This window comes from Pan paniscus, chromosome 15 (assembly GCF_029289425.2).
Source record: "Pan paniscus chromosome 15, NHGRI_mPanPan1-v2.0_pri, whole genome shotgun sequence".
Taxonomy (NCBI): Eukaryota; Metazoa; Chordata; class Mammalia; order Primates; family Hominidae; genus Pan; species Pan paniscus.
The window spans coordinates 94,436,283-94,460,004 of record NC_073264.2 but is presented as its reverse complement, the minus strand read 5'-3'; the positions used below and the strand labels follow the sequence as shown (position 1 = coordinate 94,460,004).

The following is a 23,722-nucleotide window of genomic DNA, read 5'->3' as shown; positions in this document are numbered from 1 at the left end:
TCGCAAAACCCACACCACTGCCTCACTGGCACTATACCCACTAATCCCAAGGCTTTAGTCATACAAAGAAAATAGCCATTCTTCTGTGCTCTCATACTGTTTAACCATGCCTTGTGCTTAAAGAACTCCAGAAACTGGCCTTAGGAGATCCAAAATCGAACCAAGGTTGTTGAGTGTCTCACCTCTGGAAGGAATGCTGAACAACTGATTTCCAGACTTGTTTTTGCCAGCCAGACAGACCACCAGTTAACCCGTACTCAAGATAACCATCACAACCAGCCTTGCTAACCTGCATACTCCACCCCTCACATGCTTTGCCCAGCCCAGCCTGCATACCTTATCCCTGATGTCAATTCCTGCGCTTTGCCTAATCTTTACTGGCTCTTTTCAGGGAACCAGCCTCTGCTGTCTGTCTCCCTTGCGCTCTAGCACAGTAGGACAAGCCCCAGAATAAAAGCTTTGTCTGGGAAATCTGTCTGTCCCTTTGTTAATTTTCATTTCATGGGGAGTCCAAATGCCTATGGTCTGTTGTAACAATGTTGTTACCTTAGATTTGACAGGAGTGAAGTATTAGTATAGTTTTACATTTCTCTTTCATTATGGTTTTTCTTTAGGATTTTTGTTTTTGTTTTTAAGAAAGTCTCACTCTTTTGCCCAGTCTGGAGGGCAGTGGTGTGATCATAGCTCACTGCAGCCTCGAACTCCTGGCACAAGCAATCTTCCTGCCTCAGCCTCCCAAGTAGCTAGGACCATAGGCACGTACCACTACACCTGGCTAATTTTGTGTGTGTGTGTGTGTGTGTGTGTGTGTGTGTATATATATATATACATATATATATATATATGTAAAAATATTTTTTGGCTGGGCACGGTGGCTCACGCCTGTAATCCCAGCATTTGGGAGGCCAAGGCAGACGGATCACCTGTGGTCAGGAGTTCAAGACCAGCCTGACCAACGTGGTGAAACCCTGTCTTTACTAAAAATACAAAATTAGCCTGGCATGGTGATGCATGCCTGTAATCCCAGCTACTCAGGAGGCTGAGGCAGGAGAATCGCTTGAACCCAGGAGGTGGAGGTTGCAGTGAGCTGAGATCGCGCTATTGCACTCCAGTCTGGGCAACAAGAATGAAATTCCGTCTCAAAAAAAAAAAATTTGGAAAGACAGAGTCTCACAATGTTGCCCAGGTTGGTCTCTAACTCCTGGCCTCAAGCAGTCCTCCTGCCTCAGTCTCCCAAAGCACTGGGATTATAGACGTAATATAGGCATGAGCCACTGAGCCAGGCCGTTAATTGTTATTTATATTCACATTTGCCCCACATTCCTATCCTGTTCCTAAAGTCAGACTGAAAGGGAAATATGTTTAAAATGCGAAATTCAGGTGCCTCTTTTTTTCCCCTCTGTAGATTAACATTTAGTATGGAAATACCTTCCAGCTGGGCACCGTGGTCACACCTGTAATCCCAGCACTTTGGGAAGCCAAGATAGGTAGATCACTTGAGCTCAGGAGTTTGAGACCAGTTTGGGCAACATGGCAAAACCCTATCTCTACAAAAAAAAAAATATATATATATATACACACACACACACACACACACACACACACACACACACACAAATTAGCTGGGCATGATGGCACACGCCTGTAGTCCCAGGTACTCAGGAGGCTGGGGTAGGAGGATTGGTTGAGCCTGGGAGGTGGAGGTTGCAGTGAGCCATGCATGTCTACCTGGGCAGCATAGAAAGACCATATCTCAAAAAAAGGGCCGGACACAGTGGCTCATGCCTGTAATCCCAGCACTTTGGGAGGCTGAGGTGGGCGAATCACAAGATCAGGAGTTCAAGACCAGCCTGACCAACATAGTGAAACCCTGTCCCTACTAAAAATACAAAAATTAGCCAGGCATGGTGACACACACCTGTAATCCTAGCTACTCAGGAGGGTGGGGCAGGAAAATCACTTGAACCCAGGAGGCAGAGATTGCAGTGAGCTGAGATCACGCCACTGCACTCCAGGCTGGGCGACAGAGCGAGAGTCCATCTCAAAAAAAAAAAAAAAAAAAAAAAAAGAACAAAGAAAGAACTTCCTTCCCCATCCATATTTCCTAAACTAATAAACCGTACAACTTCATTAAATTTTTGGAACTCTGTTTCGACGTTCTTATGTTACAGATACAGGAACTGAGGCCCATAGAGATTACATGTGACGTGTCCTACATACATAGTAAATTAGTGACACAGAGATAACCGAATTCTAGATACCTTAACTCCCACAGTTCTTTCTATTGCGTGAAGCAATAAGAAGTGTTTTTATGGCAAAGATCAGCATTTTCCTGAGTGTGTTATGCAAGTTCATTCCTTTATGCCCCGTGGGGGCAGCAGGGCTTCTTTAGATCATGCTGAATGCTCCCTCTTTACAATGAACCTCAGCACTTTAAAGGTGCTCAAATGTCCTGAAGTAAAGAAACCTATTTGGCTTTGTTTAATCCTACATTTTCTAAACTTTGGGAAAGCTCTTTGGAAAATGCTGGCCTAGGGCTTTCTTTTTGGGGCTGGGGTAAGGGGGTGGGTTAGGGAGGAGAAAGTTGACTTCTCTTTTTTAAAAAATGTCTCATGGGTTGTTTAGTCTTTCTTGCATTCAACATGATTCCCCGCCCCCACCCCACAGTTAGGTCTGCCGTGATCACTGGAGCTTATTTTAGTTTAAGACAGTCAGCATCATCTGATTGGGATTGATCATATGCTATTAAGAGGGAGTCCCCCAGAATGGTGATTCTAGAAAAAGGATTCATCAGCCATTTGCATATTCTGGGCCTCTCCAAGTCCTGTAGACCTTCTCCTCTCCTCTCCCCTCTCCTTGCTCCTCTCTCCGTTGCATCATACAAAGATTGGATGTCTGTAGAAAAGAGACCAGGCTTGCCTGGAGAGATCGCTGGAGAGATTAAACTGAGACCACTTCTCATTTCCAACATCTACAAGTGATGGTTTAGATTCAGAAATAAATAATACTGAGCACCATCTGACATAGGATTTTGGTTACCTGAGAAGTAATGACATTAATCCCTGAGTTAATTTTGAGGATTTTGAGAAGAAATATTGCTGTAGTACTAGAACTGTAGTCAGGGTTACCCATCAGGCTCTGGAACTAGGGAACACAGGGTAGACTCAAGGGTTACATCTCATCCAGGAAATCTGCCTCCCCCACCTCCCTTCCCTTCCAAGGTCTGTGTTTATTTTAGTATATAGAGCTCCAGTAGGATATATGAATGTCCCCAAATCAGTTCATCCTGAAGGGAGTTCCCATTAACCAGGAGCTACCAGGAAGAGATTTTCCCTAAATCCCAAAGACACTTGTATTTCTGGCCACCTCTCTAAGGTGAAACCCCAGCTATCCCAGCAGCTACTACTGCTTATTGTAGCAGCAAATGGCCAAACATCCTTAGCTCAGCCTCTGACTTCCCTAGTGTTTGCAACTTGTTCTTGTTTCTCCAGTGGGGCCATTGATGTCATATAACTCTTGTATAATTGCTTTAGGATATCTAATTGTGCTCATCGTAAAATAGAGCTTTTTAAATTTTGTTTTCTTTTTTCTTGGTGTTCTTCCCTTACCAGAGCTTTTTTTTAAAAAAAGAGATTTTTGACATGGTTTAAGTATTAAACCATTGTAATACACGTTGAGTATTCCTTATCTGAAATGCTTGGAACCAGAAGTGTTTCAGGTTTGGGATTTTTTCCAATTTTGTAATATTTGTGTCTACATAATGAGATAGCTTGGTGGGGTACCCAAGTCTAAACACAAAATTCATTCATGTTTCATACACACTTTATACACATAGCCTGAAGGTAATTTTATACAATATTTTTAATATAGTGCATGAAACAAAGTTTATGTACATTGAACCATCAAAAAGCAAAGAAGACAGCTCCAGAATTTTCCACTTGTGGCATCCTGTCAGCACTCAAAAAGTATTGGATTTTGGAGCATTTCAGATTTGGGATTTTCTGATTAGGGATGCTCAACATGTAGCATCTTGAGTCTCTACAAACCATACAAGATTCTCAGATGAAAATAATTCCATATGTGTGTGCATGCATGTACGTGTTAAAGTAAGGGTAGTAAATTCTTGTCCGCTTCTGAAGACGCTTCTGATTTTTCTTCATCCGGAGGCAAGGCTCTATTCTTCTTTGTTTCGTGCCATAAGCATACTCTGCTATGTTACTAAATTTACTCAGTCAATAGAAATAAAAAAGCAAAACAACAAAAAAAAGAAATAATAATCGAACTTGAAAGTGCAAAGAGGCCTAGCCATAGGAGTGACACCCTGCCGTCTTACCTTTAGAAACACTTCAGCATGATTTTCACCATCTCCCCTTACACTCGGATCCCAAGCTCATCTTAAAAGTCTTTTTCCCCCCTCATTTTGGTAAAGGCTTTTTATTTTACATGATAGTTTTATTCTGGATTTTTGTTTATATATTTTAAACTTTTTTGAGAAAGGATTGTTTGTGCTGTTTTTTGTTTTAAATGTAAACCCTGAGTGAGATTAGGATTTGACCTATAAATGAGGCCACAAACTTGGCCTCCAGGCCCTTATTTTCTTTGAAAGAACCACTATAAAAGCCTGATAAGATCTTGAAGATTCTGTGGAGCTCAGCTTTAAAAGTAAGATTTGTTAGACTTAACTGGTTTTTAAGTTTGAAGTGGAATTAATAGAGGTAATTTTAGTTCCTGTTTTCCTGTTTTGCAAGACTCCTGGTCTTGGCCAGGAGTTCAAGACCAGCCTGGCCAACATGGTGAAACCCCATCTCTACTAAAAATACAAATATTAGCCAGGCATGATGGCACTCACCTGTAGTCCCAGCTACTCAGGAGGCTGAGGCAGGAGAATTGCTTGAACCCGGGAGACAGAGGTTAAAGTGAGCCGAGATTGCGCCACTGCACTCCAGCCTGGGCGCCAGAGCGAGACTCCGTCTAAATAAATAATTAATTTTCATATAAATATAGTCTACAAAAGATTGTAGGAAAACACAAATGTTAACGATATTTTTAAACATGAATTCATAAGGTTATGCTGTGTCACTAACAGAGATGAAAATAAATTCCAAGCATCTTGACACAGTTCTGTTTCTAGCAGATTTTTGTGATAATTTGTGTACGTGTTTTTCACTGTATTTGTTAAAACACTTCATTATGAGGCTAGGTTAACTGCCTACTGGTTTCTTAACAATTCCAATAATAGATTTTAAATGGCGTTTTCTCTTCTTAAACTCGTTACCCCATTTAGTCAGATAGATTTTATATATCCAGATGGTGTAAAGATTTAGAAGTATTTCCATTAATCTTGTTCTCTCTTAGATTTTCTTTTTTGCATATATCTCTTGCTAGCAGCTCTGAGAGTTAAGTTTCCATGTTCAGAATTTAATCTGTAATTGTTAGAATTACCTTTTATTGCTACTGCCCTGTCCATTTAAATCATCATATCACATAATAGAAAGCAGGATTTTTTTTCAGGGCTTTATGGGGTGGATAGATAAAATTTTTTGTTTTGTGTCTCTTGCAATGTGTATAATAACTTCTTTCAAAATTACCATAGAACAAGTAGCTTATATATATTTAGCTTTAATTGTCCACCTTTCCTCCTCCCTCTTTTAGTAAAATGCCTAATTATACAGATTAAAGATTGATTTTTAGCAACTTTATTTTAAGGCAGAAAAACAACTAATCAATTATGTGTTATTTGTATGTGCGGTACCAGTGTTGACCTCTTAAATGTTTGTAAATTGCTTACAATGTTAGATAATAATGAATGGTGATTGCCTCTAAGGATTTAAAACAAAAATTAAAACATTTATTTTCAGTCCGAGTACTTTTCCCTGTGTTTTCAAATACTCTTCCTGTAACTATATATTTAAATTGGTTTGATATGTTACTTTTTACTGACTTAGAAAGTATATAATTGGTACATTTTATGGCTCAAATTGCAGCTAACACAGATAATTCAAGCTTAAAGATTTACATTTTATGAAAATTTGACATGTGAATTTGACAGCGTGTTGTTATTTGTGAATGAAAGCAGTTTTCAGTAGCTTTTTTAAAAAACTGTGATCTGAGATACACTTGAAAAAATGAATTAAATTATTTTTGTTTCATATCAAGAAATGGATGAAAAGAGGCTGCTGGATCCAGGGTTGAAGGTTCATAAAGGCCTCTGGGATTATACTCTGAAGAACCCGCAGACGGAATGCCTGAGTGACTGAAGAAAATGGGTGCTAATGCATCTAATTATCCTCATTCATGTTCCCCGAGGGTAGGGGGAAATTCACAGGCCCAACAGACTTTTATAGGTAACTTTCAGTTTTTCTAACTTCATTTTCTTTTGTGACTATAATAGAATTGTGTTTTCGGTAGTCTCTGTAGATGACAAAAGAAGTGAGCTGTAGTTATTATAATAATTCTGCAGCATCTAGGTTTTTTCCCCCAACAAACGTAAATCTTAAATCTGGTTTGTATGGTTTTTATCTTAAACAAACCACTTGTAGCACAATTGAGCTTTTCTATGTTTTAACCATAATTGCCAATTACCCTAGGCAAACTAGCAGTCTCCATTGGTGTTAAAACAGCGAAGTACATATTTCCTGTGTCCCATTTCATTTATTTTGCCCATACAAATGCAGACTTGTGTAATTAAGAAGAAAAAGAAACATTTCACAATTATATACAGGTAATATTCTTAATTTACAACTCTGCCTCCTTTTCATTCCTAAAAACCCATGATTAAGATCTATGACAAATGTTTTTTGATAGCCAGGGAATGAAAGACTTTTTCTAAAAAAATTTAGACTAATTTGCTCTGTTTGTCCCTATTTCTTATTTATTTAATATAAAAAATGTAGGCCAGTCACAATGGCTCACACCTGTAATCCCAGCACTTTAGGAGGCCAAGGCAGGAAGATTGCATGAGGCCAGGACAGGAGTTCAAGACCAGCCTGAGCAACATTAGTGAGACCCTATCTCTACCAAAAAAAAAAAAAAAAAAAAAAAATTTTAATTAGCCAGGCATGGTGGCACACGCCTATACTCCCAGCTACTTGGGAAGCTGAGGTTGGGGAGAATCCCTTGAGCCCAGGAGTTTGAGGCTGCAGTGAGCTATGATCTTCCCACTGCACTCCAGCTTGGGCAACACAGTGAGACTCCATCTCTAAAAATTAAATTGAATTGAAAACTAAAATGAGTTATTTGAACTTTTTGTCTTCCTTTATAAAAAACAAATGCAATTTTGAGTGGTTCGGTAATGTCTGCTTACAGAATTTTTCAACATGAAAAATGTTAAACGTTGAAAATGAATGTTAAGAAAAAATAAATTTTCATTTGTTTAATTTTCTTCTTAGGGACATCATCCTATTCTCAGCAAGGCTATGGTTGCGAATCAAAGTTGTATAGCCTTGACCATGGCCATGAGAAACCACAAGACAAAAAAAAGAGAACCTCTGGTCTTGCCACCCTCAAAAAGAAGTTTATTAAGCGTCGGAAATCTAATAGGTCTGCCGATCATGCCAAGCAGATGCGAGAACTCCTCTCTGGGTGGGATGTTAGAGATGTCAATGCATTAGTGGAGGAATATGAGGGAACATCAGCATTAAAGGAGCTTTCTCTACAAGCCAGTTTGGCTAGACCAGAAGCCCGGACATTGCAGAAAGATATGGCTGATCTTTATGAGTACAAGTATTGTACTGATGTAGACTTAATATTTCAAGAAACTTGTTTTCCTGTTCATCGTGCCATTTTGGCAGCAAGGTGTCCATTTTTTAAAACACTGCTTTCTTCCTCACCAGAGTATGGGGCAGAGATAATAATGGACATCAATACAGCTGGTATTGATATGCCCATGTTTTCTGCTTTGTTACACTACCTTTATACAGGAGAGTTTGGAATGGAGGACTCAAGGTTTCAAAATGTCGATATCCTTGTTCAGCTTAGTGAAGAATTTGGAACACCAAATTCCCTTGATGTAGATATGCGTGGACTCTTTGATTACATGTGTTATTATGATGTCGTCCTTAGTTTTTCTTCAGACTCTGAACTGGTTGAAGCTTTTGGTGGAAATCAGAACTGTTTAGATGAAGAGCTCAAAGCCCACAAGGCTGTTATTTCTGCACGGTCCCCATTTTTTCGAAATTTATTACAAAGGAGGATACGAACTGGTGAAGAAATCACAGACCGAACTTTGAGGACTCCCACAAGAATTATATTAGATGAGTCCATTATACCAAAAAAATATGCAAAAGTGATATTACACTGTATGTATACCGACGTGGTGGACCTCTCTGTTTTGCACTGTAGCCCCTCTGTGGGGAGTCTCAGTGAAGTTCAGGCTCTCGTCGCAGGGAAGCCAAACATGACCAGGGCAGAAGAAGCCATGGAACTTTACCACATAGCACTGTTCTTGGAATTTAACATGCTTGCACAAGGTATGAAGTTCTGGTTTTTAATTCTGATTTATAGAATTATGTATTGATCTTCCAAATTGAAAACACAACCAGTATATTCTATGATTTCAGTGTTTGGGATGTTACAGGGTCAGTTTTTTTGAACCTTCAGTTATGACATCTGAGACAGATTGAGGGTCAGTATTAATGTGGTTCTTTATTTACTAGTAAAACCAAGTATTCAGTACTAATGACTTCAGAGCATTAAATGAGACTTGAGGTTCTTTCTTCCCTAATGTAAGACGATAGGTATGGGAATATATAATTACCAACCTACACCCTCTCCACCCAAGCTTTGAAAGAGCCCAGTTTCCCACATTTTGAGTCTCATATTTATGTTCAGTACCTTGTTGATGTTTAAATGTTTGGATAAGAATAAAAATTCATTACAAAAATGAAGATAGTCACATTTAGATACGAATTTAGTTGAATCAGAATTGGGCAGGGTTTCTGATTTAAATTTTAAAATATTCCTTATCTTATTTTTAGATTCAACTTGTACATCAAGCCACAGCCTACAGCGTGTAAAACACAGCGCTAGACTCATGTGCCTTCTTCATTTAATTTAAACTAAAATTTTTTTAAAATTAGGATGGCACGTTTTTTGTGTTATAGGCAAACAAATTCATGAAAGTTACATTAAAAGAAGTATACATCTGTTGGTAAATGTTAGAATCTTAACATTTCAGAGCTGGAAAGAGACCTTTTGTAGGAGAGCAAAGACAGTTTGCTGTTTTGACAGAGTGCATTCTTAGCTTTCTGTGACCATATATTGAAAATAAGCTATGTGACATGAGACTACTTGAGAAATTTAGCTAATGCATATTAGCTAAAAGAACATTAGAAGTTGCCAGTTAGAAGAAAATATTAATGGTTTGGGTAAGAGACATGAATTTAAATAAGGAAAGCTAAGTACTGAACTTGAAAATAATATGTATTATATGGTTAAGTCAGCCTATCAATAGGGCTTTGAGAAATTGAAAAATAGCCCCAGTTAAATAACAACATTAAGCCAGTCTCAGTGGTGTGTGGTTGTAGTTCTATCTACTTGGGAGGCTGAGGCAGGAAGACCGCTTGAGGTCAGGAGTTCAGGGCTGCAGTGAGCTGTGATCGTACCTGTGAATAGCTACTGCACTGTACTCTGGGCAGCATAGTGAGAACTCAGCTGTATTTTTTAAAAATCTCAGTAATAAAATGGGAACTTACACAGAAGAAGACGTTGATAAACATGAGTGGGAAAATGTTGAGATTTCTTTTACGTAAAGAATCTTTTAAAACCTTACTTTACCATAATCCTTTTATAATAGATGTTTTATTTTATTACAACAACCAAAATGTCATTAAAACAGTTTATTAGTTTAGAATAAGAATCATTGTATCAATAATAGACTATTTAGATGTCAAACTGTAGGAAAAATATGTTAATCAAAAATAGAGTAGCAGTTTAAGCTACTATTTTTTTCTGTAAAACCAAATTTGTCAGAAAATGCTTCTACAGAAAAATTTGAAGTTTGCAACATTACCAAAAAAAAATATATTTTCTCAAAATATTTTTATTTTTGATGCCTTTTAATAAGAAACCAAATTATATAGACTTTGTATGAGAAAGCATTCTTTAATATATGTTTTTTTGTTTGTTTTTAAAAACGGAGTCTTGATCTTGTCACCCAGGCTGGAGTGCAATGGCGCAATTTCGGCTCACTGCAACCTCCGCTTCCTGGATTCAAGTGATTCTCCTGCCTCAGCCTCTTGAGTAGCTGGGATTACAGGCTCCTGCCACCATGCCCAGCTAATTTCTGTATTTTTAGTAGAGACAGGGTTTTACCATGTTGGCCAGGCTGGTCTCAAACTCCTAATCTCAGGTGATCCACCTGCCTCGGCCTCCCAAGGTGCTGGGATTACAGGCATGAGCCACCGCACCTTGCAGGTTTTTTTAAGTTTTAGATGCAAAGTAAAATTGTCAGCCAGCTCTAAGATCTTTGGTAATACTTGATTATTTATCTAGAGTTTATCTTGAGTTAATTTCTTTCTTTTTTTTTTAGTGTTTAGCTAAAAGTTGTATTTTATTCAGTGTATTTAAAGATATAAAATAATACTTTTTGCATTTTCTAATCTGGTTACTTAAAACAAGCAAAAAAAAATCTTGTGTACAAATATTCCCTTAAATGTGGATATATATGCTCTTCTTTTTCCCTTTGTTACTCAAAATAGAGTTTGAGTTATTTTTGTTTTGTTTTTGTAACCCATGTGGGGCATATCTTTCCCCCATACCCATGAAATATTCATATTAAGGTTTATAAAAGACTATAACTTTAACATAATTTTTATCTCATTTCCATAGGAAGAAGAATATTAACTCACTTGAGGTAGGATTTTATACCATAAAGCTCAAGAGTTCAGGTTCTAAAACCAGACAGACTGGGTTTCAGTTCTCTACCGTGTCTTAGTTTGACCTTAACCAAGTCACATAGCCTAAGCCCCTCTTTTCTCATTTGTAAAATACAGATAGTAAACCCTATAAGCTATGATGATTAAAGGAAATAATATATGTTAAATGATCTGAATAGCACCTGTTACATAGTAAACATTCAGTAAATGTTAGCTGCTAAACTATAATAATCACCACAACATATGTCTCTCACTACCATATAGTTTTTTTCTAAAAATAACTTTAAGTTTAAAAAATAATTTTACTAGGCCAGGTGTGGTGGCTCACACCTGTAATCCCAGCACTTTGAGAGGCTGAGGCAGGAGGATCACTTGAGCCCAGGAGTTCAAGACCAGCTTGGGCAATATAGTGAGACCTTGTCTCTACCAAAAAAAAAAAAAAAAAAACTAGGCCTAGCACAGTGGCCCACACTTGTAATCCCAGCAGTTTGGGAGGCCGAGGTGGATGGATCACTTGAGGCCAGGAGTTTAAGACCAGCTTGACCAACGTGGTGAAACCCCATCTCTACCAAAAAATACAAAAATTAGCCAGGCATGATGGTACACACTTCTAGTCCCAGCTAGGCTGAGGCAGGAGAATCGTTTGAACCCGGGAGATGGAGGTTGCAGTGAGCTGAGATCGCACCACTGCACACCAGCCTGGGCGACAGAGTGAGTCTCCATCTCAAAAAAATAAAAATACAAAAAAAATTAGCTGGGTGTGGTGGCACACACCTGTAATCCCAGCTACCCAGGAGGCTGAGGCATGAGAATTACTTGAACCCAGGAGGGGGAGGTGGCAGTGAGCCAAGATTGCACCACTCCACTCCAGCCCAGGTGATAGAGTGAGACTTTGTCTTAAAAAAAAAAAAAAAAAAAAAAAAAAAGGCCAAGTGCAGTGGCTCACGCCTGTAACCCCAGCACTTTGGGAGGCCGGGGCGGGCAGATCACGAGGTCAGGAGATCGAGACCATCCTGGCTAACAGGGTGAAACCCCGTCTCTACTAAAAATACAATAAATTAGCTGGGCATGGTGGCAGGTGCCTGTAGTCCCAGCTGCTCAGGAGGCTGAGGCAGGAGAATGGCGTGAACCCAGGAGGCGAAGCTTGCAGTGAGCTGAGATTGCACCACTGCACTCCAACCTGGGCGACAGAGTGAGACTGTGTCTCAAAAAAAAAAAAAAAATTAAAAGGCAGTATTGGCAGACAGCTAGAGTGGTTTGGCAAGTGGGTAAAAGGATTCTTGGGGCCAGGTGCGGTGGCTCAAACACCTTTAATCCCAGCACTTTGGGAGGCCAAGGCAGGCGGATCACCTGAAGTCAGGAGTTCGAGACCAGCCTGGCCAACATGGTGAAACCCCCGTCTCTAACTACAAAAATCAGTTGGGCGTGGTGGTGCATACCTGTAATCCCAGCTACTAGGGAGGCTGAGGCACAATAAATGCTTAAACCTAGGAGGCGGAGGTTGCAGTAAGTCGAGATCGCAGCACTGCACTCCAAGCCTGGGCAACTGAGTGAGACTCTGTCTCCAAAAAAAAAAAAAAAAAAAAAGCCCAGAGGGTTGAGATTCTTGGCCTACACAGAGAATGTGTTTTATATCAGTAGGGAGGAGCAGGCAGTAGGCAATCGCAAGTAGATAACGGCCTCAACTTACAGGCCTGGCATTTAGGACCAGATTTAACTTCACTTGATTTTCATTTAAACATAACAAAATGAATATGTTTAATTTTATTTCCTTCAAAGCCCTATTATCATAGTGAAGGAATAAAACAAATATAAGCTCTCAAGGACAAAGAGACAAAGATACCTAAGAAGCAAACAACAATGGGGAAGATGTTAAAATTTTTGGAAAATGGAAAGCAGATAGAGACTTGATTAATGGCTTACCAGAGGAGCAGCCTGTAATTAGATGCTGTAAAGGGGGCTACTGAGGAGAAGTGAGGCAGTTCACCTGTTAGAGCTCTGGCGTGGCTCAGGCCAGGTGGAACTAAGTACTCTGGAAAGAAGGGATATGCATCGCATAGAACTAAAAAGACAGAGTTGATTTTAAGTCTGAATACTGAGGGATCAGACCCTTTCCCCAACCCTGGAATTCATCTTTATGTATGGTATTAGAAAAGGATGTGGTTTTGTTCTTCTGCATATAGTGAGCCAAGTATTCCCTACTAATTCCCTATTCCTGATTTGTGCCACTCTTAAAGCTGCTATGTATGCCTGGATTGTATTCATGCATCAGTGCTCAGTCTCCATTTTGCCCCAGTGGTCCATTTGTCTGTTCTTGCATTACTATCACTTGCAACAAGGTGACATGCCCTTGTCCCCGCCCCCTCAATTCGCCTCTCTGCTACTGCCCCCCCAACAAAACACAGGAGACCTGAGATTTTCTAAAATTTTCTGAATTTTCTAAAGAAATTAGAGAGATTCCAAATCTGGAAATAGCAACAGAGGAGGGTAGGGATGTGGCACAGGGTTGAAATCTATAATTATGTGAAACCCTATGGTGAAATCACCTACTTCCTTAACCCCTGCTGTAATACCAGCCAGGCAAATACAAGAAGAAACTGGAGTCCTGGAAATGGTGAACAGCTCAAAAGTATATACACTTACAGATACTGATGTTTTGGGTTTCCACAGTGAAATTACACTCAGGGGTTATAAAATGAAAAAGCCAGCTTGCCTTCCATTTGTTTTACAGAGGAGACTACAGTCATCAGGCCTGCCTGTGCAGCAGAGCTTTCAAACAGCTGCTTACTGCCTCAATCTTAAATATGAAAACCCATCCAAGGATAACTGGACATTTGAGGAAAGCTTCCAAATTGAGACAGAGATCAGAGCAAAAAGAACAAAGTCCTGGAGGAAGCAGACAATGAAGGGAGCAGAAGAAAACTTCAGTAGAATCAAAATATCCTTATATAAAAGAACTTTTTATGGAATCAGTGAGACATAAGCAGGATGCTATTAAAGTAAAAACAGGAGCTTTTAGAAATAAGATACCAGAAATGAAAGATATAATGGAAGCATTGAAAGGTACAGTTGAGGAAATCTAGAAAGTAAATAATAATAAAGAGATGAGTGGAGACAAATAAAACTAGAGTATTCATCCAGGGTCTAACATCTAACAAATAGTGGCTTTAGAAATATATACCAGAGAAAAGTGAAGAGAAGACAGTATCTAAGGAGTAATATAAGAAATATTTCCAAAACTAAAGGAATTTCTATATAAAAAGTTTCTTTTTCAGAACACTGGGGAAAAAGAGACAATTTTAAAATGTTGCAGGGAGGAGAAAAATTAGGTTCCATGCAAAGAAATAGGAATCAGATGGTATTGAGATTTTCAGTAGCAACAACTGAATACCACAATACAGCGAAGTAGTGTCTTCCAAAAGCTGATGGAAAATTATTTTAAACACAAAATCCTATATTTAGCTAAACAGTCAATCAAGTGTAAGGCTAAATAAAGGCATTTTTCAGTCATACCTCGAAAAACTGCCTGTGTAGGGATATTTCCCCTGCTTCCCCACTCAGGCAGCTGCTGGGAATGTATTCCACCAAATGACGAAGCAAACCAAGAACAAAGAAGTGAAGGATCTAGAAAATGGGCTCCAACACGGGAAGGAAGCAAAGGGAGATCCCAGGCATCAGCCACACAGTAGGTCTTGTGGGCAGTCTAGCCCAGACCGGGAGGGTGAAAGTCTCCAAGGAAAGAGGTGTCTCGGAAGAAATCAATTACTTTCAATGTTTGGACATTAAATAGCAAATGACAAAGCAATTTTATGGCTCTTGTGGTGCATTTATGAAGAATTAGCAATAAGTTCTTAGAAAATGAAGCAAATGGAAAAAGAAGAAATGAATATTTCCAAGATAAATTTAACATTATATATGAAAGAATAAATAATTTTAGTACACAGCATGGCTCAGCAGTAAGCACTATTTAATTATAAACACTAAATATTGATTTAATAAAAATAGTAATATAGAGAGGTAAATACTAGAAGAAAGAGCTAAAGAATTGAGAGTAGTTACCTCTGGGGAGCAGAACTGAAAGTGGAAGGGATGTAGGACGGGGTGAGGGGGGCGGGGGGGGGGGTTTAGGGTTAGCATTGTGTTACTACCAGACTTTTTAAATGATGAGCATATACTACTTTGATTACAAGGTTACCTTTTTTTTTTTTTTTTTTTTTTGAGACAGAGTCTCACTCTGTTGCCCAGGCTAGAGTGCAATGGCCCAATCTTGGCTCATTGCAACCTCTGCCTCCTGGGTTCAAGCGATTCTCCTGCCTCAGCCTCCCAAGTAGCTGGGATTACAGGTGCCTGCCACCATGCCCGGCTAATTTTTTGTGTTTTTAGTAGAGACGGGGTTCTGCTCTGTTGGCCAGGCTGGTCTCAAACTCCTGACCTCAGGTGATCCACCCGCCTCAGCCTCCCAAAGTGCTGGTATTACAGGCATGAGCCACCATGCCTGGCCCAGAATTAACTTTTTAAATGTAAAGATATGACATCAGTGTCCGTAAGAACCAGAGAGACCAAGAGAAGGCCACAATCCTAAAGAACTGGAGACTTTATCATATCTTTGAAGTCTGTTAACTAATGAGCTCATGCTTATAATTTGAATGTACAGAGGGCTGTTACTTATCTCCATTGGTCATCCTGTCAGCCTATGAATGTGGTGAGGCTCCGAGATTATTAACTAGCCTTTTCCCAGGTTTGGAAGTCACGAAGCTGTAACTCATACCAGCTCTTCTGACTCTAGGCTCAGGAATTTGGGCGTGGTAGGAGAAGGGAGAAATACTGGACCCAATTTCCAGGGATGAGGGTGGGAGGCTGTGGCCTACTCTTAGGAACAAAACAGAAAACGAGTGATTGAAACATCAACTTGTAGGAGCCTCAGCTGTGAGCCCGATTTGTGGCTGAACAACAAATCATTACCCCCGACTTGGGTTGAGGGTAATGTGGGCTCAGCTAGGAGGTTTAAAGCTGTAGGGTCAGGAATCTGAGTAGCTCACTCAAACTTTGCTTCAGAGCACTTAGCCAGAGAACAGGAGCTTTGTACTGTTTCAGCCATTGTTTCCTGAATAGGTAGCATTCCTATGTTAGTCATTTGACTTTTCTGGCTGCCCAGCATTAGGACCTTCTTCCCAGCCTTACTGTGTATGTCTTCATAGGAGGCAGAGCCCACCTCCCAGTAGAAAAGCCTTAAAGGTCATATACTTTCTTCTGCAGCCTTCTCTAGTCAGGGTTAGTGGTACAGAAAAGCAGGGACTATAGAGAATTTTTTCTGGAAGCAGAGTGGGGCAGCAACATCTAGTGGAAAAGGAGAGAAGGCCATGGCAGTGGTGCCATTGATGACATTCACTATCCAGGGACAGAATGTAGGAGCTTTAGTGGCCAGGGTCCCAGGCAACTCAGGGTCTTCACTGGGCTTCCATGTTGTGGAGTCCCCATTCTGCAGCCTTCCTTAGTCCATGTTTACTGAGCTGGGTCTCCAGCTTTTCCCAGCAACACTGTAGATTAATAGTGTCCTTTGAGATAAATTCCTTTTCTCTTTAAGCCAACTAGACTTGTTTTCTGCTATTGCACCGTAAGAAGCCTGATTGGTAGCAGTACCTATATTTAAAAGACTAGTATTTAAAACTCCAAAAGAGATGACTAGATTGGAAGAGTCTCCAAAGAAGGAGCACATGTTTGATCACTTTGACTCTTCATAATGACCTTAGCATATACTGGGTAAACAGCTCTGAAAATGTGAGAACAGTAAGAGTATACCATTCATTGGTAATTTTTTGAGGAAAAGTTCATTGTTTAGGAGAACTATAGGTTAACTCATGAACTTTAATCATCCTTGTCATAAATACTGTTGACCTCAGAGCAAAATACCCCAGAATTAGCACCAACATCTACATGCATATTTACTGTAGACTTCAAACTGCAGATTTTGTTTTTTCATCTTGATCACAAATGCATTTTTCAATCTTTACAATATGAAATTTATTTATAACTTTAGTTCCAAAATGGACTCTGTAATGCATTTGCCCATATTTTTAGTCATAATGGATGTGATTATATTTTATTGAATTAAAAATCTAACAGAAGCAACTGAAAGCAATGACCTCGTTTTTTCCCTTAGCAACTTGGTCACTTTCCAAGAGTGTGTGGCTTGAAACAAATGCAAAATAGCAAAGACTTACTGTCCCCACTCACTCATCCATTTCACCCTCTTCCCAACCTCCACTGTCTACATATTGACACTCTTCCCTCTGTCTCAGTTCTGTTGAGTTGACAGTTTATTTTACTTCTGTCTATAATTGTTTCCTCTTCAGCAAATTTGAATGTACTTCCTAGAGAAGAATGGGGCCAAGCTAAAGACCATTATCAACAGATCAGAGTAGTAAATGCAGGTTTCAAACATGCAACATAGATGAAGAGTTAATCTCAGTTTCATATTTATATATATGTTTATATATAAAACATAAAAAGTTTATATATTATATATATAATATTGCATCTTTTGTTTTAAAACTTAAGTCATTTTTTATAGACTACAAACTCTTCACCTCTGACCCTCTGCTCTCACTTTTCATTTGTCTGGGGGGTTTCTTTGCCTTTGATCATTAAATGTCCAAATTCTACCCTAACCTTTAAGACCGAACTCACATGCTTACTTTCCTTGTTTTGCTTAACCATTCCAAGTTAAAAGTATTTTCTACATCCTGAGAATTTCTAAAACACTTTTTATTGTTCTTAGGGTTTTATATCTTCTAACTTGTTTTGAAATTACCTAGGTACCCGTCTCATTTCCTCTGTCACCTAGTGTATTGTATGCTCCCAAAGTTGTGTATCAAAATCTTGGTCATCTTTGAATAACCTGAGAACCTAGCACACTGCTTTATTCTTAGTATACTGTCAGTTACATGTTTTGAATTATTTTTAATACCTTTGAAAGCTGAGTAACCTTTTCTTTAAAAAAAAAAGTGGGGAGTGGGATAGCAGAGGTTGTAATAAATTTTATCCCTAAGGAGTTGCAAACAAAATGAAAGCACTTAACCCCAGAATAGGAACAAAATATGAAGTATTATTTATAAAAGTAAGTTTACATGTGGTCTAAATGGTATAACTCTCTACCATTTAATTCACGGTTTAATGTCAGAAAACCTGTCTCATCAACTCACTGTTTACTTGTCAGTTCATTGATTTAAAATAGAATATCAATTGAATTTAGAAAATTCTCAAAAGCCAGTTTAATGCTGTTCATCTTTTAAAGCCAAAAAAAGTTTAATCCAGAGGCAGTCTTTCATTCTGCACTAATTTATAATTTAGATCAAAGAACTAATTATATATCTAAAATTTAATAATAAAAAGGTATAGTAATAATGAGAATTAAATTTATGGTAAATTATATAACTCAGAATGTTAAAGTAACTTGGAAATTCTTAATCTAAGTTAAGTATCTTTTTACTTCTTACTTGTCCTGTTTGATTTATTAAGGGAAAAGAAAATTTTAAGGAGTTGCCAGTATTTCTTTGTCTATTGAAAGTGGAATGTTTATTCACCCTTATTTATATACTTAAAAGACATTGTATTGGCCTGGTGCAATGGCTCATGCCTGTAATCCCAGCACTTTCGGAGGCCGAAGCAGGGCAGATTACTTAAGGCCAGGAGTTCGAGACCAGCCTGACCAACATAGTGAAACCCCATCTCTACTAAAAATACAAAAATCAGCCGGGCATGGTGGCGCACACCTGTAATCCCAGCTACTCTGGTGGCTGAGGCACGAAAATTGCTTGAACCAGGGAGGCGGAGATTACAGTGAGCTGAGATCCTGCTACTGCACTCCAGCCTGGGTGATAGAGTGAGAGACTGTCTCAAAACCAAACCAAAACAAAACATTGTATATAAATAAATGTTATAGCTTGTTATATGGCTTTTAAAATGTAAATATGTATCAGGTAGTTTGTAGCTATAACAAGAAATGATATCGCTAAAATATGCACTGTTAATTTGTAGTAGAATCCATTAAATGTCTAAATTTCTTTTTATTTAAAATAATGCAGAATTTGGCTGGGGACGGTGGCTCACACTTGTAATCCCAACACTTTGGGAGGCCATGGCGGATGGATAGCTTGAGCTCAGAAGTTCAAGACAAGCCTGGCAACATGGCAAAACCACATCTCTAAAAAAAATACAAAGAAATTAGCCGAGTGGGTGGCACACACTTGTAGTCTCAGCTCCTCAGGAGGCTGAGGTGGGAGCATAGCTTGAGCCCAGGAGGCAGAGGTTTCAGTGAGCTGAGATCGTGCCACTGCACTCCAACCTAGGCGACAGAGCCAGACCATGTCTCAAAACAAACAACAGCAACAGCAAAAATTATACAAAGTTTAGTTAGAAGCTTTCTCAGCAAGCAAAACCTTTTCTCTGATAATAAAATTCGAAAGATGGAGGGAGAAGGCAAAATAGCAGACTTTGTAAGCTTATGGCATCACATTTGTCTTGAATTATTGAGATATGTGTTCTTCATTGCACCTTGCACATACCACCATTTATATATGACTTTCAAAGTAAAATAGAATAATTAACATCAATTGAGGCCAGGTGTGATGCCTCCCATCGCCAAGGAATACAAAATGAATGGAGTCTAAGATACAGGTGATTTGGTATAAGGAAAATGGGACTGGGGAGGAGGCATTACTGACTAAAGAGGGAAAATGACAGAAGGAAGGAAGAACCTCTGCATTGTACAAATATCCTGGCTTTTCAAACTCAGAGTTGAGATACAGTTGAAGTTTCTGTCTTAAAACCAAGCATAGGCCGGGTGCGGTGGCTCGTGCCTGTAATTCCAACCCTTTGGGAGGGCAAGGCAGGCAGATCACGCAGTCAGGAGTTCAAGACCAGCCTGCCCAACATTGTGAAACCCCATCTCTACTAAAAATACAAAAATTAGCCAGGTGTGGTGGCGGATGCCTGTAATCCCATCTACTCAGGAGGCTGAGGCAGGAGAATCGCTTGAACCCGGGAGGCAGAAGTTGTAGTGAGCTGAGAAATCACACCACTGCACTCCAGCCTGGGCGACAGAGCGAAACTGTCTCAAAAAAAAGAAAAAAGCATTGCTCTTATCTCCTAAAACATCCAGAGGAAGACTATCACAAGATGTAAGAATTCTGTTTACTTCTAGTTGTAGAAGTGGAAAAGAAACTATTCCAAGAATTAAGATAGATTGATAATGATATTACTTAGCTGTTACTGTGAAAACACTGTACTAAGATCTTTTTATGGAATACCTCACTTAATCTTTATAGTAACCTATGTGGTAACTGCTGTCATGCTTCCTGTAATAGAAATGAGGCAACAAATCCTAAGTTGCTACCTCTCCAAGGCTATTTCAACAGATCAAAAGATGAACTTCAAAACAAGAATGTATTGAGCACCTACTCTACACTCAGTGATCAAGCTTCATGTATACTTTGCACTTCAGCAGACTTTAGATAATACGATTGATAACATTCATAAATAAACCATCTCCTATAATAACTCTCTGGTAAAACTTTATCTCTGAATTAATTCATTTCAAAAAACAATTCATGCTCACTGCTGGGAGAGAAAAGAAATGATACAGAAACATATCAGGAAGTGTATTTTTGTCTACTACCAATGCTTTTCCCAAATCCCTATTAGTGATATACTGTGGCCAGTTTGATGGTTTTCCTTACAAATCTTTATATGTGCATGTCTGTGTGTGTATTTAACGTGCTATCTTATTCTGTTATAAATAACATCACACTATATAACTTTTTTTCATACGTAATAAACCTTGGGAAAATGTTTATGTCAGTATATATAGAGTTTACTTTTGAATAACTGATGTTTTTTAAGTTACTGTCTAAAAATATAAGTAATAGGTCGGGTAGTCAGATAACACAGATAATACTAAAAGTGTTTAAGAACTATAAAGTCTCACTCCTCTGTGATAACTACTGTCAACAAAAAGTACCTTTTGGGCTAGGTGAGGCGGCTCATGCCTGTAATCCCAGCACTTTGGGAGGCTGAGGCGGGTGGATGGCTTGAGTCCAGGAGTTTGAGACCTGCCTAGGCAACACGGTGAAACTCTGCCTCTACAAAAAAAATACAAAAATTAGGGCACAGTGGCTCATGCCTGTAATCCTAGCATTTTGGGAGGCCAAGGCAGGCAGATCGCTTGAGTCCAGGAGTTTGAGATCAGCATGGATAACATGGTGAAACTCCATCTCTACAAAAAAAAAAAAAGAGCCAGGCATAGTGGTGCACACCTGTGGTCCCAGCTCTTTGGGAGGCTGAAGTGGGAGGATCAAGAGCCCAAGAAGCGCAGATTGCAGTGAGCCAAGGTTGTGCCACTGCACTCCAGCCTGGCTGACAGAGTAAGACCCTGTCTCAAAAACAGAACAAAACAAAAATTAGCTGGGCGTGGTGGTGGGTGCCTATAGTCCCAGCCACTCAGAAGGCTGAGATGGGAGGATTGCTTGAGTCCACCGAGGTCAAGGCTACAGTGAGTTGTGATTCAGCCTGGATGACAGAGTAAGATCTGTTTCCAAAAAAAAAAAAAAAAAAAAAGGTGCCTTTTTATAAATAATACCTTCAAAGGACCGAATCTTAGTTCAGAGTATATATATGATGGGACTGCTAAAACACTCGGTGAATATAAACTGTCCAGAAATTGCCTGGCTTCAACCATTTTTTCATATATTTGGTCTCTATTGTAAATTAACATGGGCTGGCCTTACTAAATATGTCTCCACAAGGGGATTACTTGATATATTAAAAGACTTTGAGCTCTGTTACGATTCTTTGCACTAAAACATTTTTATGTATCTCATACTTAGGTATTGGCATGTTTATGTTTATAAAACTTCTGATAAATGTTATACATGTCATGAAATTTAAGGGTGAAATATACATACATCTGAAAGTAGTGCCAAAAAACTGAAAATATATTTGCACACTTAAATGTTTTTGTTTCTAGCGATATTCATCTTCAACCATAATAGCCTTTTCTGAAGTGGTTTGTTTGGTTTTTATATTAGGTTTTCGTTGTCAGTGTTCCTTTCTAATTGACGTTTACATTGTTTACATTAAAGAACAGTGCTGAATTTTGAAACCGATTCACTAAATTTTATTCTCTGGAAAGTACATGGGCATTACCTTGTTTTTCTAAATCTTTTGACATCTGAGCTTGTATCTAATTATGAGCAGTCAGAAATTTTTCTAAGCTAAACTGCATGATTAGTTGTTATTTTTGTGCCTCATCTTAAACCCTAGATTGATAGTTTTTTGTTTATAAGTATGAACAGTAAAATAGTAAGAAGCTAAAGTTTTCTGTGGTGTGAACACCACTTCTAAACTACATTTTGATGTCAAATTTTTAGAGGCAGTAGATTAAATAAAAGTAGATGGATACAGTATTATAAATCTGATCATCACATTAGGTCTATAAACCTGAGAGAACAGCTGCTGTCCTAGTTTTCAAGCAAATAAAGGTAACAATGGGACATTATTGGAGCTAAAAAAGATATAGCCTATCAACTCAAATAAGCCCCTTGGTATAGAATTAGCACCATGATTCCTATACTCATTTAACAAACACTTATTGAGCTCTTACTGTGTGCCAGAACCTGAGATTAAAGTAAGGAAAATGATAGTCCATCAGTCTGGCCAACATGGTGAAACCTTGTCTCTACTAAAAATACAAAAATTAGCTGGACGTGGTCATGGGCACCTGTAATCCCAGCTGCTTGGGAGGCTGAGGCAGGAGAATCGCTTGAACCCGGGAGTCGGAGGTTGCAGTGAGCTGGGATCACACCACTGCACTCCAGCCTGGGCAACAGAGCGAGACTCTGTCTCAACAAAAAAAAGAAGAAAAGGACAGTCCAGTGTTTAAGTACCAATAGGCAGTTAGAGTGTGAGTGCCCTAATAGAACACTGGGTGCTGGGGGAGTACCTAGGAGGACGAGAAGCCCCAGACCCCAATATGGAAGGGGAGGGCAGGAGGACATATCAGAAACTTCCCAGAGAATGAGACCTGGAGTAGGAGTTAAGCAAAGATTGGAGGTAAAAGCGAGCATATCAGGCAGCAGGAACTGGCCTAGAGATAAATGACAGCTAGGCCTTTTTGGCTGGAGAGGCTGGGGTTGCAAAGAGAGGTATGGCAAGAAATGAGGCAACAGAGGCAAACACGGCTATAAGATAAAGAATTCAGTATACTAAACTGAGACAATTGGCATTATCCTCACTATCGTAAATCTTGTGGCCTGATTACATTTGTATTTTCTAAAAGCTCTCTTTGGATGTAGCATGCGAAGACCGTAAGAAATGTTCTAGAAATAGTGAGGGTCTTAAAAGTACGTACATTCTGCTGTAAGTAGATGAAATCTGTAAATTTTATATCAAAATTACTAATTCTTTTTAAAAGTTTTATGCTCTGTGTATTCATTTGTTCAGGAGAATTTGTGGGGCACCTGTTCTTTTTCAGGCACTGTGTCAAGCACTTTACTCACGTTGTCCTCTATGGTAGGTTTTTCCTCCATTTACAGCCAAACGGGGTACGAAAAATACTGTCACTCACCTAAGTGCTGGGATTACATGCCTGAGCCACTATGCGTGGTCAAGACTATTAAAAGGGACAGAAACTTGAAAGATATGCTTCTATATGGATAAATAGTCATGTACCACATAATGATGTTTCAGTCAACAGCAGACCACATGTACAATGGTGGTCCTATAAGGTTATAAAATACGTACTTCCACTCTACTTTTTTAATGTTTAGATGTGTTTAGATGAACAAATACCA

The 23,722-nt window shown here is 39.1% G+C and overlaps 1 protein-coding gene across 4 annotated transcripts in view; it reads left to right on the top strand.

Moving 5' to 3' along the window:
- The window catches only part of BTBD7 (BTB domain containing 7), a 95,607-nt gene that overhangs the window by 30,845 nt on the left and 41,040 nt on the right, over positions 1–23,722 (top strand). For 2 of the 4 annotated variants that reach the window (XM_034938052.3, XM_063596390.1), the window contains exons 2-4: positions 6,157–6,344; positions 7,389–8,468; positions 13,606–23,346. In XM_034938052.3, the coding sequence (XP_034793943.1) occupies positions 6,263–6,344; positions 7,389–8,468; positions 13,606–13,676 (1,233 nt within the window). In that variant the 5' untranslated portion in view covers positions 6,157–6,262 and the 3' untranslated portion in view covers positions 13,677–23,346. Of the gene's footprint in view, positions 1–6,156; positions 6,345–7,388; positions 8,469–13,605; positions 23,347–23,722 lie in introns of those variants that run through there. The other 2 variants (XM_008958222.5, XM_055097976.1) reach the window with 1 other exon arrangement.